Source organism: Mirounga angustirostris, unplaced genomic scaffold (assembly GCF_029215605.1).
Source record: "Mirounga angustirostris isolate CCGP_5_RB_7025 unplaced genomic scaffold, mMirAng1.0.hap1 SCAF_10, whole genome shotgun sequence".
Taxonomy (NCBI): domain Eukaryota; kingdom Metazoa; phylum Chordata; class Mammalia; order Carnivora; family Phocidae; genus Mirounga; species Mirounga angustirostris.
In genome coordinates, this window is record NW_026991718.1 from 51599455 (window position 1) to 51620943 (window position 21489).

Sequence of the window (21489 nt, forward strand, 5' to 3'; positions counted from 1 at the left end):
GAGAGAGGCCACCAAAATCTCCCCACCTGTCCCAACTCAAGCAGCTCCCGCCTGGTGAGTGATGCAGGTAAGGTGAGTATAGAGGGCTTCGTACTGTGATCAAGGTAAATGCAGGAGGGACAAGGAAACACAGAACCAAAGGATCAGGGCGGCCATCCAGCCTCCAGGCAGTGTAGGTGGCTCAGTGAAAGGAAGTGGCAAGGAAGCCTTCCCTTCGCATATGATCTACCATGAGTGGGAGAGTCCCCTCGCCTGAGTCCCCTCCCAGGCCTGCCTTTGAGCTGGGCGCCAACGCCCCTCCCAGATGCTGACGGTCCCCTTCCCGCCCATGGCAAGCCCTCTCCCTGCAGCTGAACCACACTAGCCTCTGGGTCTTCCCCCAGCTCTCCCAGTTCAAGTGGCGGAGTCAGATACTGTCTCCCCACCTCCCTTTTTTTTTTTTTTAATTTTTTAATTTATTTATTTGACAGAGAGAGAGAGAGCGAGAAAGGGAACACAAGCCGGGGGAGTGGGAGAGGGAGAAGCAGGCTTCCCGCGGAGCAGGGAGCCCGATGTGGGGCTCGATCCCAGGACTCTGGGATCATGACCTGAGCGGAAGGCAGATGCTTAACGACTGAGCCACCCAGGCGCCCCCCACCTCCCTTTTTGTGTTATCCCCCAGAGATGAAGTACCCAGGAATCTCTGTTTTAAGAATTGTTAATCATGAGGCACCTGGGTGGCTCAGTCGTTAAGCATCTGCCTTCCGCTCAGGTCATGATCCCAGAGTCCTGGGATCGAGCCCCACATCGGGCTCCCTGCTCCGCGGGAAGCCTGCTTCTCCCTCTCCCACTCCCCCGGCTTGTGTTCCCTTTCTCGCTCTCTCTCTCTCTGTCAAATAAATAAGTAAAAAATCTTAAAAAAAAAAAATTCCTAATCATTATGGGATAAGAGGGAATGTTAAAAAAAGGATAAAATGGGTAGATGTTACAAATATTCGGACGTTTTACCACGTTCTTGCAGTCCTGGTGTTGAGACAGGAGCTCCTGACTGTCTCTGAGACGGTAAATGAAATAAAATAACAACATAGCAGCTCTGGGGTGGTTAGGATTTGCAGGTACTTTGCATTCCACAAATGCGTAGAGTCAGGAGAATTAACCCCTTCTGGTGGATGAAAAACCAGAGGCTCAGTGTTCTGTGCCTTGTTTAAGAGTACAAAGCTAGGAAGAACCGAGCAGAGGGGCCATGCTGCTTGTACACCCCGCCTGCCTCGGTGGACCTCGTCTTCCACATTTATTCCTTTTTTTTTTTTAAGATTTTATTTATTTATTTGACAGAGAGACACAGAGAGAGAAAGAGCACAAGCAGGGGGAGTGGGGGAGGGAGAAGCAGGCTCCCCACCGAGCAGGGAGCCCGATGCGGGGCTCGATCCCAGGACCCTGGGATCATAACCCGAGCTGAAGGCAGATGCTTAACGACTGAGCCACCCAGGCGCCCCGCATGAGTGCTTTTTAAAGTATATATGTTGGAAGAAGGATGTATAGGGTAATCAAGTTAGTAGACTATAGTCTAACAATTCTAAATCATCTTACATAATTTAAACTATTCTTTGTCCTTTTTTCACAAAAAGTTCTCCTTTTTTTTTTTTTTAAACTTTATTTATTTATTTGACAGAGAGAGACACAGTGAGAGAGGGAACACAAGCAGGGGGAGCAGGAGAGGGAGAAGCAGGCTTTCCACTGAGCAGGGAGCCTAATGCGGGGCTCGATCCCAGGACCCCGGGATCATGACCTGAGCCGAAGGCAGACGCTTAACCACTGAGCCACCCAGGTGCCCCTTCCACATTTATTCCTGAAGGCAGACTTCAACAGCTCCTCCTCTTCCCTTTACCTAGACCCTGAACAAATGTCCTAAGAACGCTTTCCTCCACACTCAAAACAGAAACAGGGTTGCTCTCTCTTGTCTCAAAGAGGCAGTCTGCCTCGCCAAGGGTCCCTGAGCTAGATGATACCCCTTCCGTGAGCTCTCGGACTGACCTGGAACAAGCACGCCGCTTGTATCCTCACAGCCATATTCTCTTCATGCGTAAGTGAAGCAAGGACCTCACCAAAGAAGAGCATAAAGCCTGCAAGTAGGGATGCTTTCTGTGTTACCATATTGTTGGAAGGATAAAGTAATTTCTGTGAAAACTCTTAGCACAGAGTGGGTCCTAAATATGTGTAAGTTGAAACTAAAGCTTTTCACTCATCTGACTGACTGAAAATTCCTCCAAGCCATCTACCCCTTCCTCACTGCTCACTCTGGAAACAGAAGCTGCTTGAACTAGTTCAGCCGACCACCCTTCCTTCTCCCTCAACCTTGACCTCTTTCCTGTTTTATTGGTTTCTCTCCTTCTCTCTCTCTCTCTCTCTCTCTCACTAGAAAGGGCCACCTTGCTCTTCCAAGGCTAAGCCTCCATTCTCCATCTGGACCTGGAACCCCATCCCCTCTGGGCCAGATATATCAATCAATCCTTTTTAGCCTGGTTTCTCCTCCCCTGTCTCCTTTCCCCACCTATGCACAAACTTTGTCTTGCCCAAGATTAAAAATAAATAAATAAATAAATAAAAACCTTGACCTTGTCTCCCTCTCAAATTTCTATGCTTTACTCCTCCCTCTCATGACCACTGAACTCCCAATAAGGTCCTGCCCACCTGGCTTCCTGCCAATGTCATCATAAAAGTCACCAAGAGTTGCCATGTTGCCAGATCTGATGGTCTCTTCTAAGTCTTGAGTTTGCTGCCACACTTGACCCTCAGTGCCACTCCCTCTTCCTAGAAAGCCTGTCCCAGCCCCTGTCACCATGCTCTCCAGTTCTCCTCCTGTCTCCCTTACCATCCTTCACCTTCTGAGTCTCCTTTGCCACCTCTTCTTCTCTTTAAATGCTTAAGTTGCTCAGTTTTCTCTCCTTGAGCCCTTTCTCTTCTCACTTTATACACTGTCCCTGGACAAGCTCACAATATTCTTCAATATTCTTCCAAATCATCATTTCTAGTCCCTGAGTACAAGAAGCATGGAGGCAGCCGTGCTTTCTTGGGAATCATGGGTTCCATGAGGGTGTTGGGACGCCACTGTCCTACCCATAGCTTGGACTTCTGCCTGGTGATATGCAGGCACTTTATACTTCACTGTCAAAGCAGACCATGTGCAAGGCCTTCTGCTAGGTCCTGGGGGAAATGCACATAGACCTAAAGCCTGCACGCAGGTCAGCAGCCCTCCTCCTCCTTTGCTGGGTTCCTTTCCCCTAGGGTATCCACAAAGCCATACGCACCCAGCCCAGCCATCACGTGTCCTATGCAACAGAAAGAATGATCCGTTCAAAAAGGATGAGCTGCTCCACTTTCGCCAATACTCAAATTCCTTTTCCTCTCTTCCCCACATCCTACCCATCACCCGGCCCCGTCCCCCAGAGAAATGGATCCAACGTCACATGACAACAGCGCCCTCTAGAGGAGTGTTTTTTAAATTGCAATGGTGCCAAGAAGAAGAAGAAGGTAGTGGGAGGGGAAGAATGAAGCGGGGGAGATCGGAGGGGTAGACGAACCATGAGAGACGATGGACTCTGAAAAACAAACAGGGTTCTAGAGGGGAGGGGGGTGGGAGGATGGGTTAGCCTGGTGGTGGGTATTGAGGAGGGCACATTCTGCATGGAGCACTGGGTGTTATGCACAAACAATGAATCATGGAACACTTCATCTAAAACTAATGATGTAATGTATGGGGATTAACATAAGAATTAAAAAAAAGGAAAAAGAAAAGTTTCAGGGGTACCTGAGACTTCGGCTCAGGTCATGATCCCGGGGTCTTTGGGATCCAGCCCCGCAATGGGCTCCCTGCTCAGCAGAGAGTCTGCTTCTCCCTTTCCCACTCTTCCTGCTTGTGTTCCCTCTCTTACTCTTTCTCTATCAACTAAATAAATAAAATCTTTAAAAAAAAGAAATAAAAGTTTTAAAAGAGAAAAAATAAAAAAATAAAAAATAAATTGCAATGGTGCCCTCTACATGGGTTATGGCCTCATCAGTACCTGCCCTTACCCTGGCACTTCTTCCAATGCGACTTTGTCACTCCACCCATGGGAAGGCGGAGTTCCTGCACCAGCAGTTGGGGTGGGCTTGTGATGACGGAAGACGTGATGTTGTGTGACTAAGCTATCTTCTTCCTGGTTCTCAGCTCTGGAACCCTGAGCCACCTGTAATGTAATCAATCCAACTGCCCTGGGGCTGCCATACCGTGAGGAAGCCCACACGATCCCACGGGGAGACTACGGGAGAGACAGCTGATTCCGCCCCACCCTGCCCCGGTCCAGTCACTAACTGACTACAACCGCTTAGAGACCGAAGTCCCAACAGCCCTGCCGAGCCCCTCCCAAACTCCTGTGCCGCAGAAAACATGAGGTAATAAAATTATTGGTGCTGTTTTAAGACACTCAGTTTTGGGGTGATCTGTTATGCAACGAGATAAACTAGAACAGTGGGTCATGAAGTCAATCTAGTGTATCATGACCAGTATGTTTTTAACAACTAAGTAGAAGAGGGGTGCCTGGGTGGCTCAGTGGGTTAAGCTTCTGCCTTGCGCTCAGGTCATGATCCCAGGGCTCCCTGCTCAGCGGGGAGTCTGCTTGTCCCTCCCCCTCTGCCCTTCACCCCACCCCCTGATCGTTCTCTCTCTCTGCTTTCTCTCACTCTCAAATAAATAAATAAAATCTTTTTTAAAAATAAATTTTAAAAAAATTTTAAGGGGCGCCTGGGTGGCTCAGTCATTAAGCGTCTGCCTTCGGCTGGGGTCATGACCCCAGGGTCCTGGGATCGAGCCCCGCATCGGGCTCCCTGCTCTGAGGGGAGCCTGCTTCTCCCTCTGCCACTCCCCCTGCTTGTGTTCCCTCTCTCGCTGTGACTCTCTCTGTCAAATAAATAAAAAATCTTTAAAAAAAATTTTTTTTTAAATAAAAACTGAGTAGAACAGAATGGAAAATGTAATCATAAAGGCTTAAGTATTGAGAAACTTGTTTCAATAAATGTGTGTGTTTGTATGCTACACTGGATCAAGAAATAAAATGTGTTTGTTCCTGAGTCATATAAAATGTTTAAAGTTTTGAGAAGCCAGACTATTATTGCAATCCCAGAAGTTACGGGAAAAACAAAGCCAGCTGAAGCCAATATAATTGCAGTGAGTCAAGAACCTGGGAATTCTAGTACCTTGTGAACACCTTACAGGTGGGCCCACTTAGCTTTATCATCCAGACTAGAAAGAGGAGCAGAGAAGCCTTCTGCTTGTGAGAGCAAGAAAAAAAGGTGATTCCCAAGAAAGAGGTGTTCTAGGTGGTTCGTGCATGTTTTTTCTAGAACACTTAGTACCTTGATTCTCTCAGTAAACATTCTGTTACATTAATGGGATTTCTGAGACAGTTTGATGCCATGTTTCTCCATGAAACTCCTGCATCAGAATCACTTGAGGGCTTGTGAAATTGCAGATCCCTAGGCCTCTATTTCAACCTACTGTATCAGAGGCATGTGGCCCAACACTGCATCTCAACCCAGCCTCCCAGAGAATCATCTGCATACTAAAGTTTGAGAATTACTAAATCACTGGGAGGCTTGTCAGCAGCATGTTTGAAATTCAAATTCCCCTAGAAAATGAATTCCTCTATCATGCAAAGGCATTTAAGCTAGTCAGAATACTGGGAGGTCTCCCTGCATCATGGATTACCTGGAAATAGCCCTGATTGTCAAGAAACCTCATGTAGGATTCCTTGAAAGTGGGGGCCAAGCCTGGAACACCTTCATCTTTTAAAAAAGAGATTGGTAAAAAAAAAAAAGAGAGAGAGAGATTGTATCTCCGAGGAAGAGTATATGTCTGTGTCTTTGTGTGACTCTCCGCATCTGGGTGTGTTCTGTAACATATATTACAATATGTTGCTCTTATATATGTTATATATATTACAGAACACACCCAGATATATTATAATAAATATTTTCAGTACATTATGTTTTGACATCTTTAAAAATCTTTCCTCCTGACGAGAGACTGCCCTTTCCTGTGGCCCAGCCAGGAGCATACCCTTGACACGCAAACGAAGCAATCAGAGCCTGGCCTCACCTCCTCGGTCTGACCTGGAAGCAATATTCCTGTGCCTTACTCATTCCAGAACCAGCCACCAAAAAAAAAGAAAAAAAATGTTCTCCCACCCTGAGTAAGAGCAGATTTGGATTGATAAACTTTGCAAGGGTCAGCTGGGCTTCACCTCAGAAGCCCAGGTCTTGCAAGCTTTACCAGACTGCCCAATCTGCCCCAGCAACTAGGGACCACCCCCTAGAGCTTAGAGCCCACTGAAATTATTCAGACTAGCCCATCCTAAACTGTTCACCCAGTTCTGCCTTGCCTTTCCCAAGGAAACCCCAATAAAGGCCATGGGCTAAGTGCTTCCCTTGCTCCTGCCTGCTGACCATGCTGCTTGCTGTCTTTCCCAGGTGGCCCCGTATGGAGTGCCATGCTTCCTAGGACCTAGAGTACAATAAATTTGTTTTCCTGAGCCTCCACTGTCTTCTCTTGTGGCTGCACCTAACTGACTGTATTCTTTTTTTTTTAGATTTTATTTATTCATTTGACACAGAGAAAGAGAGCACAAGCAGGGGGAGCGGCAGACAGAGAGAGGAGAAGCAGGCTCCCTACCGAGCAAGAAGCTCAACACAGGGCTTGATCCCAGGACCCCGGGATCACGACCCACGCCAAAGGCAGTCGCCCAACCGACTGAGCGACGCAGGCACCTCTAACTGTATTTTCATGAAAGAATAAAAAACAGTGTTTGTGTGTGTGTATGTGTATACATACACACATGATAGATCCCTAAGGCCCTACTGGATGGGGCCTCCTACCTTTTTTTCTTCTTTCCTTCCCAGAACTCCATCCCCATCAATGTAGATTCACAGGCCTAAAAGAAATTTAAAGGCCCTACAACCCAATGCTTTCTCAAAAACTTTAACAAACATTTTTTTTAATCATCATCCATCGACAGAATGTGAGCAAGGTCACTTGGCTTCAACGAAGCAGTCAAAATGATCTCACAGGGAAGTTAAATGCTACACAAAATGATTCAATTTATATTTATATGTTATTTTTATCTCATAATAGAGTGAAAATACTGACTCATTTTTCTTGCACAAAGAACAAAAAGCACAACTTCTGACAAAATTCTGTAATAGTGGGGGTTCCTGGGTGGCTCAGATGGTTAAGCATCCCCTTCGGCTCAGGTCATGATCCCAGAGTCCTGGGATCGAGCCCCACGTCTGGCTCCTGGCTCGGCAGGGAGCCTGCTTCTCCCTCTCCCTCTGCCTCTCCCCCTGCTTGTGCCCTCTCTCTGTATCTCTCTGTCTCAAATGAATAAATAAAATCTTGAAGAAAAAAAAAAATTCTGTAATAGTTACAAGAGGCCTGACAGGGCAGTGATCATCCAGGAGATGGCAGACCTCCACCCCCGCCTGTCTGCAGCCTACCCTCCACCTATTGTTCCCAGGCCTGCGTCACCACCCCCTCAAAGATAGCTTATTATAAAATAATAACCACAATGTGTGTGTGTGTTTCTATTTTATTGCATGTTTTTAAACACATTTAAGAAAAAAATACCTGTGTCGTTTTGAGAGTTTGGTTTTGGTTGATTTTAGGATTTGGAGGATCACCTCACAGAAGAGGAATTTATTACACTGATTTAACCTCATTTTTGGTTGGGAAAACTGAGTCCAAGAAGAGGAAATGATCTGCCCAAGTGGTAAGTTATTCTTTGTTTCAGACTCTTAAGAGGAAAAAAGATACGGAGAAGATTCACAGGCATGCTAAGGACCTCTTCTGGTCTCCGTCCTGAGAGGGGTCCGGGACCCCTGAGGGACTGGTGGGCTCCTGGCATTCATGGGGAGAAGCAGAAGAACTGGAGCTATTGCTGGAATTTTCAAGACGCTAAGTAGCTAAAACAGAGAGCTGGTCCTTGGGGCTTATTTGGATATTTTATTATTTTCTTTATATGTATAAACCATCTAGAGAGGTTATAAATAGCTGTCTCAAATAGATAAATCTGATTTGCCTGTGTGTCCTTAGTGTGTCCAGCATACTCCCACTCTCTGCTGACAATGCGGGCAGAAGCCACGATGGCATCAGATCCACTCATCTCCACTGTGTACAGTGGTGTCGTTATACAGACCCCATGGGGTAAACAACTGGCTCCAAGCTGCCCCAATTTCCCCTGAGTTCACACCAGGAAGCTGGTGAAAAGCTGCCACGTGGTTATAACTTTTCGTGTAGTGACCCCTGCTGCTGGGACCTGGAGATGCAACATGAAAACCATGGTGCCTACTTGGGGAGGAGCTCTGGACCTTCTGTTCTCCTTGTACCCAAAGGTCTTGCCCAAGCCCTCACCCACAGCAAAGCCCATGGATTGGAAGCAGGTGTTGATGCAGATTCCAGTTGTGGATTAGGAGGGGACACTGCAGAAAAACCTATGAAGCAAGGGATGGCTAGAAATGTATCAAAGTGAGCACAGGCACTCCAAGGAGCCTCCCCTGGCAGAGGGAGTGGTCTCAGACAGAGCAATCTAGAACAGTTGAAACTTGAAGAATGTATAGACTTCTTATGAGGAGGAAATTTCCAGGCTTAAGATTGTTGTTGCAGGGCGCCTGGGTGGCTCAGTCGCTAAGCGTCTGCCTTCGGCTCAGGTCATGATCCCAGGGTCCTGGGATCGAGTCCCGCATCGGGCTCCCTGCTTGGCGGGAAGCCTGCTTCTCCCTCTCCCACTCCCCCTGCTTGTGTTCCTGCTCCTGCTATCTCTCTCTCTGTCAAATAAATAAATAAAAATCTTTAATAAAAAAAAAAAGATTGTTGTTGCAGACTTGTCCACTAGCCTATCCAAGGTTGTAGTTAGAGAAAATGTTTCAATTTATAAGTTTAAAAAAAAGGGGGGGGTATGACTTAGTGCTGATGTGATGGTAAACAGAGATGCAAACATGGGTCCTGAAATCACATGGGAGCATCTATACAAAATTTGGTCATCCAGATAGTCTAAGACATGACTGTACCTTTTATAAGATTATCAACAAAATAGAAATAAGATCTTAAAAATTTGTATAGAATACTCTGAGGCTTCCAGTGGTTCATGGAAAAACATTGGGTAGACCGAGTTTGGACTGGGAGCGTTGGTTGTGATCAGGAGAATCAAGATGGGCATGCAGGGCTCAGAGAGCAGTTAGACTCTGGTTTAAAAAATTGTCCCCTCACCCCAAGAGCGAGCAGATTTGGATTGATCAACAATGCAGGAGTCTCTGGGCCTTACCTCTGAATGACTGGGCCCTGATAGTTTTACCAGATGGCCCAACCTACTCCATCAGTGATAAGGGGGCTGTCTAGAGCCAAGAGGAAGATACTGGGAAATGAGGAGGGGGCCCCTGGGCAGAAGAGCAGCTGCCCATCTTTGAGGGGACTCAGGAGGACGATGGTCAAGGCTGAGTTTGCCCTAAATAAGGCAGGAATGGGATGGGTCCTGCTGTCAGGGACACAAGCTGAAGCAAGACCCCAAAAAGTTACCATCCAAGTTGCAGCAGAGAGAAGATTGGGGGCCTAGTGATAATTAGACTAGCTACCCATTGACACAGTAACTGCTGATTGGCCAAAGACTAGTCAGTGCAAAATAAACAGAGACTTCCCCCTCAAAACTCATTTAAATGTAGGTTATAGGGGTGCCTGGCTAGCTCAGTTGGTTAAGCGCCCGATTCTTGATTTTGGCTCAGGTCTGATTTCAGGGTTGTGAGATCAAGCCCTGTGTCGGGCTCCACGCTCAGCATGGAGTCTGCTTGTGTTTCTCTCTCCTTCTCCCTCAGTCCCTCCCCCCTGCACTCTTTCTAAAATAAATAGATCTTTTAAAAAATTAATAAAAATAAGTGTAAATCATAGAAAATGGAAAGATTCCATAATCTTACATAATGTGGAATCCAAAGTCAAGAAAAGTACAAGTCAAAAAACTATATAGACCATTCTCATTTCTTTTTTTCAGTTTTTTAAATTTAGATATAATTGACATAGAACATTATGTTTCAGTTGTACAACATAATGATTCAGTATTTGCATTTTTTCAATGTTTGTATATTTTACAAAACAATCACCACACTAAGTCTAGTTAACATCCATCACCACACATTGTCACAAAATTGTTTTTCTTGTGATGAAAACTTTTAAGATCTACTCAGCAACTTTCAAATATACGGTACAGTGTTATCAGCTATAGTCATCATGCTGTGCATTACATCCCCATAAGGCCATTCTCATTTATGAACAGTATTTTTTAATCCTAAATAAAACAACAGCAAGTTGAACGCAGCAGATTTGAAAGGAATTACATACCACAACCAAGTATGATTTAGTTGAAGAATTTAAAGACAGTTCTACATTATAAATATTATTAATACAATTTATTAATAGGAAGAAAAGTCCTGTGCTCATCTTAATAAATGTAGAAAAATAATTTTGTAAAATTCAGTACCCATTCTTGGGAATGGATCTTGCTAATCTTGTCAAACTAGGCAGAAAGCAAAGAGAAATTGGTCTGGGTGTGGGTGAGGGACTGTGAGCTAGCAGGGGGCAGGGCAGGGCTAGCGACGGGCAACCTCTCAGGCGGTGACATGCTTGAGGAAAGGGTCTGCACACAGGGTGGAAGCTCAGACACCCCCGGGACCTCAGCCCTCGGCCCAGAGAGCTTTTCTGTTCGGGGTTCTCTTTTTTCTTACCACATTTATAAAAGCAGTACATGGTCCTTCCAGAAAATTTGGCCACAGGCTGAAAAAACTTAAATCATAAGGTTCCCCAGGTACCTCTGAGCTGCGTGGGGGAGCAGGCAGCAACGTGATCCTGGTACCTGGACAACAGGGTGCAGAGGAGAGAGAACGCTCTGAGCCTCGTAAACCAAGTGCTAGAGGCCAAGGCAGGGCCTGCCCCAGGCCCAAGCTGCAGCCTCTAGGAATATGGATGTCTTACTCGAGATGTTCTCTGATTGCCTAGCTCAGCACCCAAACCTTCTTAGGCACTAATGAACCTCCGTAGGCAGAGACCACTACCTTGGGTGAGGCAAAGGATGATCTATTCTCGTTATTCACAAAGTTCTATAAATTTACCATGAGCGCTGAATTAGCGAATACTGAATTGCTCCGAGGGGAAATATAGGGAATACAGGGAAATGCAGGGTTCCTGCAAGCCTAGGGTCACATTTTTGTCAACTGATTAACACATAACCTTTGGTGAATAAATGAACTATTTACTACCAAATATGTGCCAGTCCTGATTACATGGTTATTTCATTTACTCCTCAGAACAACCCAAAAAGGCACCATTTTTGGAGAAATGAAACAAGTAACCCAAGGTCTTTGAACATGCTCTTTGGGAACCAAAGTTGTTATTAGGGTACCTGGCACATACCAGGTGTTCAGTAAATGTCACTTCTCTCTCCAATGGTCACTAAAGAACAAAAAATACAATGCAGGACCTACCTTCATTGAGAGGCTTAGGCTCCAGTCACAAATCTCTCCTTAAGAGGAAAAGCTACTCCCATGTCTGTCCTTACGCTTTTATTTCTACTTCATTGATATGCTCAAAAGAATCAAAGTGAAAAGTGAGCCCAGGGGTGCCTGGGTGGCTCAGTCAGTTAAGCGTCTGCCTTTGGCTCAGGTCATGATCCCAGGGTCCTGGGATCGAGCCCCACATCAGGTTCCTTGCTCAGCGGGAAGCCTGCTTCTCCCTCTCCCTCTGCTGTTCCCCTGCTTGTACTCTCTCTCTGTGTCAAATAAATAAATAAAAGCTTTAAAAAAATAAAATTAAATTTTTAAAAAGTGAGCCCAAAGCATCCCTGATAATAAGATAACAATTATAGGGCGCTTTATAGTTCTTTACATAGTTGTGTGTGTGTTCATGTGCATGTGTGCACACGTATCTATGGAGAGGTTAACAGCAGATCCTCATGATTCACTACTGTAAACACGTGACCAGGATACTTCTATCAGAAATATTTTGTGTACTCTGGCAATTCCATTAAACCTGCCACACACCAGGTCACCTGCCTTTCCAAAGTTACAGAGGAAAGAAAATTCTGTTAAACCTTAGAGGGATGTACATGGGCAGGACAGCAGGAGAAGTGAGTAGGAGGGTGTTTTCTTCAAGTTGAAGGAGCTGAGGAAAAAAAATAAAATAAAATCCCATGGTAGCAATCAGATCGTTGGTACCGAAGATCGAGTGAGTCAGGGCGGGTCCTTAGCAAGCAGGTACTAAGCTAGGATTGGCCACACCCTCAGGAATCAGAATAGCATTCTGTGATGCAAGGAGGAAGGAATGCGTCCGCTCAGGAAGCTGGGTGAGGCAAGGCTGTCATTATGGCAATCTGGGCACAGCTATAGTTACGGACAGGCCAACCTGTCGGCACGAAAACAGAAATCCGTAGCACTGGCTGCCATGTGGTGAGCTTTCCCATGCTAACCTTGTGTCCAAAGAGCATATCTGGGCAGTTACATGACCTTAAGTCTTTGTGGGGAAAGTACCTAATAATAAAAATAATTTTTTTTTTAAAGATGTTATTTAATTGACAGAGAGAGAGAGCACAAGCACAGGGAGCGGCAGGCAGAGGGAGAGGGAGAAACAGGCTTCCCGCCAAGCAGGGATCCCGATGCGGGGCTCGATCCCAGGACCCTGGGACCATGACCTGAACTGAAGGCAGATGCTCAACGACTGAGCCACCCAGGCGCCCCAAATATAATAATAATTTTAAAGTGTGCTGAGTGAGCTGCAGTATTACATGAGCTAATCAATCCTTGCTCTCTTGCTTATTGATTATGATGAAATGTTTTAACTTGAGAGAATTTTTTTTGAGAGAATTTTTATATAACCAAGAGAGACACATTAATTGCAGAGAATTTAGAAACTCCATGTAAATACTCAGAAGAAAATTATAATCCTTTATATCCCATCACCGATATATAACAGACCTTAACATTTTATTGTATAATTCTTCAAACTTTCATATGTATGTATAATCATGATGTACACTCCTTTGTCACTTGATTTCTTCCCCCAATCAAATGGAACATACATCTCTTCTTCATGTCAATGAAAATACTCCTACAGCATCATGCTTTGTACCTGCAGGGTACTCCATTGCATGGTACTTTTATTAATTATTTAATCAGTTTCCTGTTACACATTTACTTGCTTCCAAATATTGACTATTGTAAATGCCGTAGTAAACATACTTACTCATGTCTTTCCAAACATTATTTCCCTATGTTCCTCCTTTAAACGGAATTGTTGAGTCAAGGGGTTTTTATATATTTATGGCTTATATATATCGCCAATAGCCTTGCCCTACAGCTAAATCACCACCACCATTCACATCATTATATCATTACCTTGTATGAATGTTCTTTTCCCCTCTCATTCTCCTTTTTTAAGATGTATTTATTTGAGAGACCATGTGTGCGCACACGTGAGCATGTGGGGAGGGCAGGCAGAGGGAGAGAGAGTCTTAAGCAGACCCCCTGCTGAGCGTGGAACCCCACAAGGGGCTCAGTCTCAGGATCCTGAGCCGAAACCAAGAGTTGGACGCTCAACCAACTGTGCCAGCCAGGCGCCCCTTCTCTCATTCTTACCTACGATTGGTTTTAACCTGATATCTAACAAATTTAACAGTACTATAAAAAACACTGATGTTTTATTTTTTATTTCTTAAATTTTTAGTGATGCTGAATATTATTTCACATGTGCATTCATTTCCTAGGGCTACTGTAACAAAGCATAACAAATTGGGTGGCCTAAAACAACAGAAATGTCTCACAGTTCTGGAGGCCAGAAGTCCAAAGTCAAGGTGACAAGATTTGTCCAGGTCCAGCTCTGCCTCTCTACTTTCAGGCTCTGTGCTTCTCCCCACTGCTGAGAGATCATTAGGTAGCTTCTATCTTGGGCCAGGGGAAAGAGATATTCTCAGGCTTCCTGAGGCCCTCTCTACCTGGACCTACCATGCAGTCATCTCTCTGGATTCTGGTCACCATCCTAGGGTACTACAAAGTTATATGTGTCCCCTCAGTTCTTGGATTGCTTCACCATCTGGGGGTTTACCAGCCCCCATCCCAGGACTTACTCGAGTGTTTTCATTTGTATTATAATTTCAGTCTTCTCCCTAACATTGATCATTAGCCACATGCTACGTTTCCCTTTATTTGTACATAATGACATGAAAGTACTTATAATTTAAAAGCAAGATATCAAAGTATATATATTCTATTACTTCAGTGTTTAAAAAAAAAATCCACATAGGAAAAAGGACTGGAAAGAAAGAAATCAAGACCATGCAGAGGAGGGTGCAGAGCAACTAGAACTAGACTGGAGTCCTGGAGCTGCCACATGAGCTGAGCTTCAGCTGATTTATGAGAAATAAATGTTTACCATGTTCAATCCAAAAAATTTAAGAAAAATGCCAACAATGGCATTTAAAATAGTAGGGTAGTATTTATGGATTTAAAATTTTTAATTTCTCTATTATTGCTTTTGTCTGGTTTCCAAATATTTTTGATTAATTACTTCTATAATGAAATAAATTATTCATTCATTAGACAAACCTTTACTAATGGGTTAGTATACACCAGACACTAAGCGAAGAATTTAGGAAGAACAATGAAAAAGATAAATGTGGTCCTTGTCCTCGAAGAGGTTTTACTCTAGTAAAAAAAAAAAGAACACAGGACAAGTAATGAGCAGTAGTGATGAGCACTGTCACAGGTAAGTACGGGATGCTAAGGGAATGCATGACAGAGGAGCATATGGGGTGGGGAAGTAGGCAGTCAGAAAAGTCTTTGAGGTCCTAAAGCAAGTTTCAACAAATTTCAAGACAGAGTATGTTTGCTAACCGTAATGCAGTCGCCTCTCCAATTGATAGGAAAAGTTATCTTAGGGGCACCTGGGTGGCTCAGTCGTTGAGCATCTGCCTTCAGCTCAAGGTCATGGTCCCAGGGTCCTGGGATCAAGCCCAAATCAGGCTCCCTGCTCAGCGGGAAGCCTGCTTCTCCCTCTCCCACTCCCCCTGCTTGTGTTGCCTCTCTCACTGTGTCTCTCTCTGTCAAATAAATAAAAATCTTTAAAAAAAAATAATTATCTTGGGCGCCTGGGTGGCTCAGTTGGTTAAGCGACTGCCTTCAGCTCAGGTCATGATCCTGGAGTCCCGGGATCAAGTCCCGTGTTGGGCTCCCTGCTCAGCGGAGAGTCTGCTTCTCCCTCTGACCCTCCCCCCTCTCATGTGCTTTCTCTCATTCTCTCTCTCTCAAATAAATTTTAAAAATCTTAAAAAAATAATAATAATAATAATTATCTTAAAAATATCCGTATGCTTGGAAATTAAGAGATGCATTTCTAAATAATCCATGAATCAAAGAAGAATTTGTAATGGAAATTAGAAAATGTTTGAACAAACATACTATATTCAAAACTTGTGAGAGTAGCTAAAGCAGTGTAAGAGGGACACAACTTTAAAAACACATGTACAATTGACCCCTGAACAATATGGGTTTGAACTGCACCAGTCACTTAAATAGGGATTTTTTTCAATAAATACAGTACAGTAGTATAAATGTCTTTTCTTATGATTTTCTTAATATTTTCTTTTCTCCAGCTTACTTTATTATAAGAATGTAGTATATAATATATAAAACATGCAAAATATATCAATCTACTATTACCAGTAAGGCTTCTGGTCAACAGTAAGCTATTAGTTTAAGTTTGGGGGGATTCAAGAGTTATATGGGGAGCACCTGGGTGGCTCAGTAGTTAAGCGTCTGCCTTCGGCTCAGGTCATGATCCCAGGGTCCTGGGATCAAGCCCCACATTGGGCTCCCTGCTCGGCAGGAAGCCTGCTTCTCCCTCTCCCACTCCCCCTGCTTGTGTTCCCTCTCTCACTGTGTCTCTCTCTGTCATATAAATAAATAAAATCTTAAAAAAAAAAAAAAGTTATGTGGGGATCTTCCACTGGGGGTGGGCGTCAGGGCCCCTAATCCCACATTAACCCCACATTGTCCAAGAGTCGACTGTACATACATATATGAAATTCCGGAGAAGGAAAATTTTATCTGTAGTAACAGAAAGCCGATCAGTGGTTGCCTGGGGTCAGGGTGGGGGAGTAGGGGGGAGAAAGGGTGGAGATTGACTACGAAAGGGCAGGGTTTGTTAAAACTCCTAGAGCTATATACCTAAGATCTGCGCTTTGATCTGGACGTTAATCATATTAAATATTTTTTAAGACTGAAAGACCCGGAAGGAGAGAGGAGAGGACGGAGACAGTGAGTCCCAGCGCCCCTCCAGCCTCCCAGGGACTCAGGCTTAGCCGGGTGTGCGGGGCGGGGCCGGGAGGGGAGGAGGGGCAGACGCCTGCGAGCCCGCTGGGGAGGCGGGGCGCGGGGCGCGGCGGGCGCGTGCAGTTCTTCCTCTCCGACGCCAGGCGGCGGCGTGGGCGGGGAAGCGTGGCGGTGACCCTGGCAGCCGCAGCAAGGGGGCGGGCCGAGCGCGGGACTCCATGCGGGCGCCGGCGCGGAGTAGGTGCAGCGCGGGGTCGCCATGGCGGAGGTGCAGCAGCTGCGGGTACAGGAGGCGGTGGACTCCATGGTGAAGAGTCTGGAGAGAGAGAACATCAGGAAGATGCAGGTAGCGGGCGGGGGTCATGGCGCGGAGTCCCGGCAGTCCGCGATTCCCTTCTCGCAGCCGCGGCGCGCCGCTGCCCGCCTCCCTGCAGACCCGAGTCGGGGCGTCCCTGGGGTCGCCACGGCCCCCTCGGAAGCACCTCAGCCTCAGAACTCCTGGAGCTTCCGCCGAGCGAATGAAATCTGTGCTCCCTCCCCACGCGCGAAGCCGTTTTCCCCCCAGGCCAGCTCCGGGGAGGGGCTGTCAGACCCTGGACCAGCGTTAGAAAGTCCCTAGTGTGAGGCGTTCGGCCTCCCCCGCCTTGCTGTCTTGTGCTGCCCCTTCCGCAGGTGAGCGGACCGAGGCCCAGAAAGGGCACGGCCAAGGTGAAACACCGGAAAGGCAAAAGCGCTTGGCTTCCTCAGTGGCCATGTCATGCCCGTTTTAGTGTCTGCTCCACACAGTGCTGCTTTATATGCCGTTGTGCTTTGATCCCCTAAATGGTATGTGGCTGTTGGTCCTGCCTCCCTTACCAAATTGTGGGGTTTCTGTTGTAGTGCTTCTTGGGTCATTGATAATGGATCGGTTGCCCCCTGGTGGAAAGTACATTACTAGGTTGCTGACCTCTGAACCCTGTGGAATAGGTACCTGGTTTTCAGAATTTGACTTCATCTGACCCACCTCCACCTTCTCCGTCCACCCCCAGCCTTCCATGCACCAAGTGCCAATGAGTTGGCAGCAAGAAGGCCGTGAAATCTTCTGCTAGGCTTCGGGGATAATTTTCCCATTTGTGGTTTTAGGTTCTTGGTGTCTGTTAGGAGAGGTGCAAATATAGATGCTCCTCTGTTGCACTCCATGGTTATCTCTGCCCCAGAGAGTTTCCTGCCTAACCTCTCTCTCTGCCCTCCCTTCCCAGGGCCTCATGTTCAGGTGCAGTGCCAGCTGCTGTGAGGACAGCCAGGCCTCCATGCAGCAGGTTCATCAGTGCATTGAACGCTGCCATGCGCCTCTGGCTCAAGCCCAGGCCTTGGTGACCAGTGAGTTGGAGAAGTTCCAGGTGAGAAATATCCCAAGCAGAGGATGTCAGGCCTTGATGTTGCTCTTCTGCAAGAGATGACAAACATTTGTTCAAAACTCTTGGCTCTAATGTCTTGGTTCTTTTAACATTTGTGACAGTCCTGTGGCCAGCCAGTCTTCACAGGGTTTGAAATTTGGGGGAAAACTCCTGGAGGTTGAGTGCTATAAGTATTCCCCATAGAAAAAATGATGTAAAAAGGAGTTCATGACCAAGGGCCTTTGTCATCCATAGACACGAAATAGATATACCATATAGTATAAAGCTTTCTAAGACACATATTAATTCATTCTTAAACTAGTAGAGTCCCCAGGAAAGTGGAGTAGGCTAGTCATAAAGAGGTGCAGATTAGAACAATATCCTGCTGTCATGTTGTGGACTTGCCCACCCAGAACCACCCCTGTTTGCTATACCTAGAGGGCAGCTCCTGTGTCACTAAAGGACAGTCATTTATATGAAGTATTACTAATGCTGACTCATTGATGTCTTCCTCACAAGCCCCTCTGAGGTCACTAAGAGCAAAAGGTACCCACCGGATCTCTTTCTGGAGAAAAGGGTAGCCACAACTTCATGTTATTCCCTTCCTATGACTGTACCTTCCTAGAGCTTGGAGAAAGCAGAGCCCACTTCTGAACCAGTTTTTCATAGCCTGAGATCCTGCTCACATGGGACAAATTGTATCTAATATACAATTTTTACATTCTGCTCTACCGAATTCTTCAAAATTACTGACACTGTGAAGGACAAACTTCTCCAAGATCCTGAACCCACAGAGGTTTCTTTGTGTTCATTTTGACAGCTAATTTTATTGATAGGGTCTTTGACATTTTGATTCTTGAATTGCTATATAACTTTCTCCTTCTGTTCACTTTTTAGTCCTCTCTAATTAGACTTACTCTTCCACTCCGCCAGAACTGCGCTGGCCACTCCCCTCCGTGGAGCTAAATCCAGTGGTCATTTCTCATCCCTCATCTTCCTCAACCTGTCTGCATCACTGACGCAGTGATCACTTGCCTCCTGAAACAGTTTGTTCAGTTGGGCACCAAGACACCTCACTCTGTGGTTTCCCATCTCTCTCCCTGGCCGTCTTTTCTTGGCCTCCTTTCCTGCTTTTCCCCTCCAGCCTGTGAGCATTGGAGTGCCTAGCATTGTCCTTGGACCTTTTTTCGATTTAATTCTCTAGTCTCATAGCTATAAATATCTGTAATAAACATCCTTTATAGGCTTACAACTCCTACATTCATTCGTATCTCTAGACCAGATTCACTCAGATTCATATATCTAACTGCTTCTTCAACATCTCCCCTCATTTTGTCTAACTCCCCTCATTGGAATGTAAGTTCTTTGAGGGCAAGAACTTTATGTTTTACTCATTGCTGTATTCCCCAGCATTAGAAGAGTACCTGACCCATAGTAGATACTCAATAAATATTTTTTGAGTGTTTTTCTGTAGCAAGGACAGACATTAAAGAATCCAAATGTTTATAAGTCTTAACTGTAGCTGACCAATGGTAGCCTCTAGTTACTTCCCACTTCTGCAGGGGGCTTCTGTATAATTTATTCTATCATTCATTGCTTTCTTGTCATGCTTTGGACCCTCCTGGTGCCACCCTCTATTTCAGTCAGGATAATCTTGATTAATTGCACTATAGTGTCCCTTTAATTGATCAAGATTATATATGTGAAGCCAAAATATGTAGAAAGGGGCATAGCACATGGTAAACACTTGGTAAATGGAGGCCAGCCTTTCAGCCTTCTCTACCCTCTTCCTTCTTGCCACAGGACCGCCTGGCCCGATGCACCATGCATTGCAATGACAAAGCCAAAGATTCAATAGATGCGGGAAGTAAAGAGCTTCAGGTGAAACGGCAGCTGGAGAGTTGTGTGACCAAGTGTGTGGATGACCACATGCACCTCATCCCGACCATGACCAAGAAGATGAAGGAGTCTCTCTTGTCCATTGGGAAATAGAAGTCTTCGCAATTGGCCATCAAGGCTGACAGCAGGAATCTACTTAAAAAGAAATGGGAGTTTTGGTCTTTTAAGTGAAGTTTATGAAGAAATTAAGGATGGCAGCAAGTGTGAGGCATGTGTCACTTGCCTCTGGATACTGGTTCCTTTATGTTTCAACCCTAGAAAGTGAAATGGAAAAAACTGGTGCTAAAATTTGGGTTAGAGACGGTCACAGGAAAGTTTTTGATAGCCTAAATTTCACGTGCTTGTCCTGGCTCTAGGGATTCCTTTGTACCAAGCCAGAGCCCTCCAAGATACCAGATTCTTCTCCATACACAGCTACCAGCAGGCTGGCAGTTTCCTCTAACCTCCCTATGATCTGGTGGTGTAAGCAGAGGTGTTTCTGTTTGTTGCCAACCTCCTGTTTACCAGAAGGATCATCAAATCGTTTCCTATAAGCTGTAAAACAAAATCCATGAGGTTACTAATTTAGAAGGGAAAAAAGGTTTCTAGGTCTTTGTTTTGCTTGGTTTTGTTTTATATACAAGGGCATGAAGTTGATTTAAGATGTGGAGTTGGGAGAGGTAGTCAGATAAGAACTTTGAACAGTTCTTGTGGATATCTGTTCCTGGCCATCAAGATGTGGATATACATTTCTTGAAATATATATTACATCTTTAAGCTAGGAGACCGTGTAAAAATATGACAAGCGATGTTACACTGGGTATGGGAAGCAGACTTTCCCTCTCACTGGCTGCCATGATGGGCCCTGAGGCTATCTGCAGAAGAGCAACAAGACAATCTCAGAAGTGACACTCTCCCTTGAAGGGAAAGGGGTTTTTTATTGCACTATATACCAGTATCCAGGAATGAACATTGAAGGAGGAACTGTTGTCTTCTTAATTACGAGAATTATTAAATACTGGATGTGGAAAAACCTGGTTTTTATAGAACAGAATGGAATGAAGGCCTAAACTCAGTATTGCTTATTTTGCCCCCTGAAATAACAGAGCCCTACTGAGACAATCCCTTGGCAACAGGAAGGTCAAAGGAGAAAAAGTAGGCAATCAGGGGTGAGCTGTGATTCCTTTAAAGGAAAAGAGGGGCGGGGCGCCTGGGTGGCTCAGTTGGTTAAGCGACTGCCTTCGGCTCAGGTCATGATCCTGGAGTCCCGGGATCGAGTCCCGCATCGGGCTCCCTGCACGGCAGGGAGTCTGCTTCTCCCTCTGACCCTCCTCCCTCTCATGCTCTCTGTCTCTCATTGTCTCTCTCGCAAATAAAGTCTTAAAAAAAAAAAAAAAAAAAGGAAAAGAGGGGCAACCCCCCATTACCAAATACCACTTTTGCCTGGGACCTTTGCAGCAAGCAGTGTTCCTGCCCCAGTTCTAGCACCTTTTAATTTTGATAAGGACCTTACTGTCTTTTTACCAGCTTATTACTTGAAATGATAATATAGCCTGTGTTTGGTGTTTCAAGGCTGTGATATATTTTCCTAGTGGTTCAGTTTTTAAAAATAAAGGTTTAGTTTTTCCTCCACTATTATGTTTCTTAGTCTGGGTAGTGAATATATAACCTTCTTAGGATGCTTCTCTTTGTAGCGTGTGAAATAAGTTTCTTAAGAGGTCATGAAGAGTAAAAATTATTTATGAACTATGATTCAAATGCAGGACTGGTTCATTGTAAATGGGAAGAACTGAGGGTAGGCTACAGCGCTATGACTTAAAGTTAATTCATTTAAAAAAAAACTGTAAGGCTAAAAAAAATTTCAGTG

General features: G+C 45.2%; 1 protein-coding gene across 2 annotated transcripts; it reads left to right on the plus strand.

The window, feature by feature from the left end:
- Positions 1 to 16551: 16551 nt before the first annotated feature.
- Positions 16552 to 21045, plus strand: FAM136A (family with sequence similarity 136 member A). 2 transcript variants are annotated; one of them, XM_045884807.3, is made up of 3 exons: positions 16552 to 16714; positions 17607 to 17747; positions 19548 to 21045. In XM_045884807.3, the coding sequence occupies exons 1-3, from the start codon at positions 16628 to 16630 to the stop codon at positions 19734 to 19736; spliced, it is 417 nt and encodes a 138-aa protein (XP_045740763.1). In that variant the 5' UTR covers positions 16552 to 16627; the 3' UTR covers positions 19737 to 21045. The 2 variants fall into 2 exon arrangements, with proteins under 2 accessions (XP_045740763.1, XP_064428432.1); XM_064572362.1 differs by lacking the exon at positions 16552 to 16714 and adding an exon at positions 16729 to 17040.
- The last annotated feature ends 444 nt before the right edge of the window (positions 21046 to 21489 follow it).

Coding starts and splice junctions, on each gene's coding strand:
- FAM136A (XM_045884807.3), top strand. CDS start 16,628: ATGGCGGAGGTGCAGCAGCTGCGGGTACAGGAGGCGGTGGACTCCATG. Junction 16,715..17,606: donor AGAACATCAGGAAGATGCAG/GTAGCGGGCGGG, acceptor CTCCCTTCCCAG/GGCCTCATGTTCAGGTGCAG. Junction 17,748..19,547: donor GTGAGTTGGAGAAGTTCCAG/GTGAGAAATATC, acceptor TTCTTGCCACAG/GACCGCCTGGCCCGATGCAC.